General features: G+C 53.7%; 1 protein-coding gene across 1 annotated transcript; it reads left to right on the top strand.

Moving 5' to 3' along the window:
- Positions 1-2,501: 2,501 nt before the first annotated feature.
- LOC136536732 (uncharacterized) lies at positions 2,502-3,217 on the top strand. Its single transcript, XM_066528925.1, has 2 exons — positions 2,502-2,598; positions 2,643-3,217. Exons 1-2 carry the CDS (start codon positions 2,502-2,504, stop codon positions 3,215-3,217), a joined length of 672 nt encoding a protein of 223 aa, XP_066385022.1.
- The last annotated feature ends 2,251 nt before the right edge of the window (positions 3,218-5,468 follow it).

Below are 5,468 nucleotides of genomic sequence, written 5' to 3' on the forward strand. Positions count from 1 at the left end.
CAGACCTAAAGGGGGGAGGATCCCAGTTTGATCACCAGACACTCCATTCCATCTGCCTTCGCTCTACACTGAGAGCAAGGCAACCCAGAGAGGGGCACCAAGAGCCCGTCCACCACATCCCGCCATCTCCTTCCTCTTCAATGAGGGGGAGACTCCACCAGCGGTGAGGCAATCTTAGAATTAGCACCAAGCTAACCCCCTACCAAATCTTCTTCAATTACACTCTGTTGTAACCCCCAGATTTTGGGTGCTCTTGAGTATAAGGATCATTAGCTACTGGACATAGGGACCAAATTGGCCCAAACTAGGATAAGCCGTTGTGTCTTCTCTGTGTGATTCTTGTGTTCCTGAGTCCACCCGAGTCACCGAAGACCCCATACTCTGACACCGACTCGAACAACATGCTTGTCGCAGTTTTGACCCTGCGACAGCTAGCGCGCCAGGTAGGGGGAAGCATCAAGTGCGATTCTGGCTCTACGGTGGCTAGAGCCACCCACCTCATTGCTAGAGCAAGCGACATCACCCTAGATGATAGTGTTCACTTCCTAGTTGAGTTCTCCATCGTGGCCAGTGCCTTCGCCCTGGGCTAGGTCCTCAACTTTGGGAGCCTGGCCTACATCGCCGACTGCCATGGCAAGCTTTGTCCACTGCACGGGACTACGCCAGTAGGTTATGCGCCCCTAGCATCGTTCCCCCCCATCAGGGCCCTCGAGAGCAGATCTTGGGGTCCTGGCTTGTCAGATACATCATGCCACCACCTAAGAGCTATAGGAACAACCCCTCACTCCTAGGTCATGTCTTCCCGTGGGGTAGGGAAGATTCTGCATCACCCCCTCGATAGGCCAAAGCGAGCGATGCCTAGTCTGCTAGGTATCCACCACTGGCTAACCGGGGAGATCTATGATGTCATCAAGTCACCGCCAGTGGGCGCTCCCCTCACCTATGGTAGAGCAGGCCAGAGGAGAGCTTGCCCCCCGCACGACGCAACTCTGCTCCATGGTATGCGGGGGAGGACCAACTTTGTTGCCCCCATGACTCCCTAGGGACCCACTGTAGGGGGTCACACATGGTGAGTAGGGCACCACTGTGGCACCATCGCTGGTCGAAGGTCCCCATCGCCTTTGGCCACCATTACTACCCATGACATGTCCCTAGTCCATACCATTTCCCACTTGTCATTAACCCCATCGTCGGATGGGTGCGCCTCATGAATGTGCTAATGGACGACAGGAGCGGCCTTAATGTTCTCTACATCGACACACTCGACCATATGGGGATCTCAAAGAAGGACCTCCAACCTAGTGGGGCACCCTTCTTCAGGATCATCACCGAAGCCCAAGCCACTCCCCTTAGAAGCATCTAGCTCCCTATCACATTTGGGGATCCCGCTAACTTTCGGAAGGAGTACCTCAACTTCAAGGTGGTGGATTTCACCAATCCTTACCACGCTCTATTAGGGTGGCCATGCTACGCGAAGTTCATGGCCATCCCACACTACGGGTGCCTAAAGCTCAAGATTACCGGCCCATGGGGGGTCACCATGGTTGCCACCTCCACGACCAAGGTGTATCGCTACGAGCAGGAAGGCACAGCCCTCACCTTGGCCAACGTCGCCGCTACCAACTTTGCCTGAATCCAGCACCAGCCAGGTGATGAGCCCCTAAACGGCTTAAAAGGGAACGCGATGGCGGCCTTTTGCCCGGCCGATGACACCAAGACGATTTAGATCTGCCTTGAAGACCCCAAGAAGCGACTCTGAATAGGCGCTGACATCTTCACATGAAAGCCCTCCAACATGCCTAGCATCCCCTGAGAGATTACTAACCACCGCCTCAACATCAAGATTGACGCCAAGCCAGTGCAGTAGCACCTCCGCCGCTTCAACGAAGAGAAGCAAAAGGCCATCGGAGAGGAGCTCACCATGCTACTCGATGTTGGCTTCATCAGGGAGGTCCAGCACCCTGACTGGATGGCCAACCCTGTCCTAGTTAAGAAGAAGAATAGGAAATGGATAATGTGCATCGACTACACTAGCTTCAACAAGGCCTATCCCAAGGACCTATCCCCCTTCCTTGGATTGACCAGGTGGTTGACTCCACCACCGCCTGTGAGGCTCTCGACTTTCTAGATGTGTACTTTGGGTACCACCAGATCATGATGGATCCCTCTGACTAGTTGGCCACGTCCTTATCACCCCCTTTAGTGCCTTCTACTACACCTCCATGCCTTTCGGCCTTCGAAACACTAGGGCCACCTTCCAGAGGTGCATGCAGAGGTGTTTTAGGGAGCAAATCGGCCACAACCTAGAGGTCTACGTCGATGACATCGTCATCAAGCCTCGAGTAGCTACATAATTAATCGGCAACCTAGTGGAAACCTTCACCAACCACATCAAGCTTAATTTGGAGAAGTGCATGTTTGGGGACCCAGTCGGGAAGCTCCTAGGTTTCATCATCTCTGAATGCGGTATCAAGGCCAACCCTGAGAAAATTTCTGTGATCATGGACATGGAGGTGGTCAAAAACCTAAAAGGAGCTCAGAGGCTCATCGGGTGTCTGGCCACACTCAACCGCTTCATATCCTGCCTTAGGGAACAAGGTATGCCACTATACAAGCTCCTAAAGAAATCTAATCATTTCAAGTCAACGTGGGAAGCTTAGGAAGTGCTCACAAGGCTGAAGGAGTTCCTCACTACACCATCGATCCTGACCTCCCTTTAGCAGGGGAGACTCTGCTCCTCTACACCGCTGCCACGCCACACACTGTCAGCGTAGCTCTGGTGGTGGAACGCGAGGAGGAGGGCCACATCCTCATGGTCCAACGGTCAGTGTACTTCATCAGCAAAGTCGTCTCCGACTCGAAGGCCCATTACCTGAGGATCCAAAAGCTTCTCTACACCATGCTCATCGCTAAGCGCAAGCTCTGGCACTACTTTGATGCCCACCATGTGGTAGTCATGTCTTCTAGTGGCTTGGGGGATGTCATCAACAACCAGGAGTCCATCAGCGGCATCGCCAAGTGGGGGCTCTATCTCATGGGCCTTGACATCACCTATGCCCCCTGCACCACGATCATGTCCCAAGCCCTTGCTGACTTCATCATGGAGTGGACCATGTACTTCGATGGCTCCCTTACTCTTGAGAGGGCAGGAATGGGGGTTCTCCTCATATCCCCTAGTGGTGACAAAATGTGGTCACAAGTTCCTGGACTTATGTGACTCCTAGTGAATCTAGGTAGATTGGGCTTCGGTCTATCACCCCAAGTCCAACTACCAAGTTGAGCGCGCTAACGGGCTGATCCTCTAGGGGATCAAAACCTGCATTACAACAAGCTCAAGATCCATGCATGAATGATGAGTGGAAAAACTCCCCTCCCTTCTTTAGAGCCTGTGGACGAGTGTGAATCGCTCAACGGGGTACACCCCCTTCTTGCTCATCTATGGGGTTGAGGCAGTCATCCCCTCTGACCTCGACTTTGATGCTCTATGTGTCCACTTCTATGACGAGTAGCAAGTAGAGGAACAACACCAAGCAGAAGTTGACATGCTTGAAGAAGAGCAAAACAACACTGTGGTGTGGTCTATCGGCTATCAACAAGGATTTTGTCGCTATCACGCCAGACGGGTATGCGAGCGTTCCTTTGTTGTAGGTGATCTTATCCTCTAGAGAGCCACCCCATCCAAAAACGTCCACAAGCTATCTCTGCCCTGGGAAGGACCCTTCCATGTCTCATGGGTGATCCGGCTGAGTGCCTACAAGATCAGCACCATGTCGGGGCACGAGTACAACAACGCCTAGAACATCAAACAGCTATGTCGATTCTATCCATATCTTGTTCCTTCTTGTCTTTCATTTTTTGTACCTCTAACCCCCTAGTAGTAGCCCACCCTTCAGTGGGGTGAAAGCGATGCCCCAGAAGGGGGCATCGCCTAGGGTTCAAGGCCAGCTCCCCTGAGATAAAAGGTCACCCTAGGAAGGATTCTGAAGTGCGAGGGACGCTCAGGAGACGAGCCCACACGGCTGTAGCTGGGATGCTCAGAAGCGTCTCAATCGTTAGATGAGTGATGTCTGAGTATCAGCCTCAAGCCACTCATGGTGACCCAATGAGGGAGGCAGCGAGCCCCCAAGCACCGATAGATGAGCTCAGGAACTATATGAGTGGCTTAGTCAAGAAGCCAAGAATCTCCCCCCTAGGGGACATGACCAAGGCACGGAACAACCATAAACTTTGGGTTCTCACAGATTTACCCGCTAGTAGCATGGGCGCAACAATCTTGGACAATGAGGCTATTGTTGTGGTAGCCTAGCCTATCGAGGGAATATCAGCCCTGAGCTAAAGGCTCAACAGAGCCCATGAAGACTTTGAGGTCATAATGGCCTCGAGGGCTACGCTGGCTCCCTAGACAGAGTAGCATGACCCCCTGATCAATGGGCGCTCAGGTGGCGCATCCCCCAAAAACCAACAAACTCCTTGGAGTTAGGTTAGGAGCTGCTGAGTAGTGGGTCCAACGAGGGCCTCCGTCCGAGCCTCGGTGCGCTCCCACTTCCCTGATCTATGGCTATAGAGGGTTGGCCCCAGAAGACCAGCTTGAGAGGATTAGGACCTGTTATCGCAGCCCTTAGAAGGGCGTGGAGCTTTGGATGATCAGATGACCCTGAGCTAGGGCCCAACACTCTTGATCACCCGACCCACGGTAGGCTCTGGTCAGAAAAGAGGGCGCCCCGGGCCTACAGTCAGTGACTCCCACACGTGTCCACCGAGCTCTCGCTCAAATCGAAGACCCATGCGACATGGACTTGCGAAGGGATCAGCGTCATCTTCGCTAAGACTTGGTAGCCGAGCATAATCCATCACACTAGATAAGAAGGCCCCAAGCAGGGCACATCACTCTCGCCAGCGGAAGCCATCCCCACCAAGGAGGGTTCGGTCACCAAAAGATCAAATTAACCCCTCTGTCTCCATCACCCCAAGTAAGGCCATGAAGGGCTTAGGGGCTCCTAACAAGATCTTAACATATAGGTATGTTAAGCCTTAGGTCCAATGGTTCTCGAACGAAGAAGACCCCCTGACCGACCCCTTCAGGATCGCCCAGGGGCTCGGGGGCTATGCCCATCGAGCACCCTCACACGCACCCTCTCGCAAAGAGACCTAGCCATTCCTAACTCAACTGCAGCTTCTGCCTAGGGCTCGGGGGCTTCCCCGAGCCTTGGGCTCCTGATCTACGACATGACCAAGCCCAGTCCTTGGCTCCTGCCTGGCTAATGATGCCAGCCAAGGCCCAGGCATAAAAAGACAAGCCCTAGGCTACCGATGCCTAAGGACTCCTTGGCGTCACTCCCTAGATGTGACCCTACCAACTGCTCCTCTGACAGGGTCATGTTCGGGGTGTGACAATAGAAGACAAAGCTTCCCACAGCCTCTGAGGGCTCGGGGGCTTCTGGGCCCGCACGTTAGCCCCAGGAGACAAC

This window comes from Miscanthus floridulus, chromosome 2, assembly GCF_019320115.1.
Source record: "Miscanthus floridulus cultivar M001 chromosome 2, ASM1932011v1, whole genome shotgun sequence".
In the NCBI taxonomy this organism is placed as follows: domain Eukaryota; kingdom Viridiplantae; phylum Streptophyta; class Magnoliopsida; order Poales; family Poaceae; genus Miscanthus; species Miscanthus floridulus.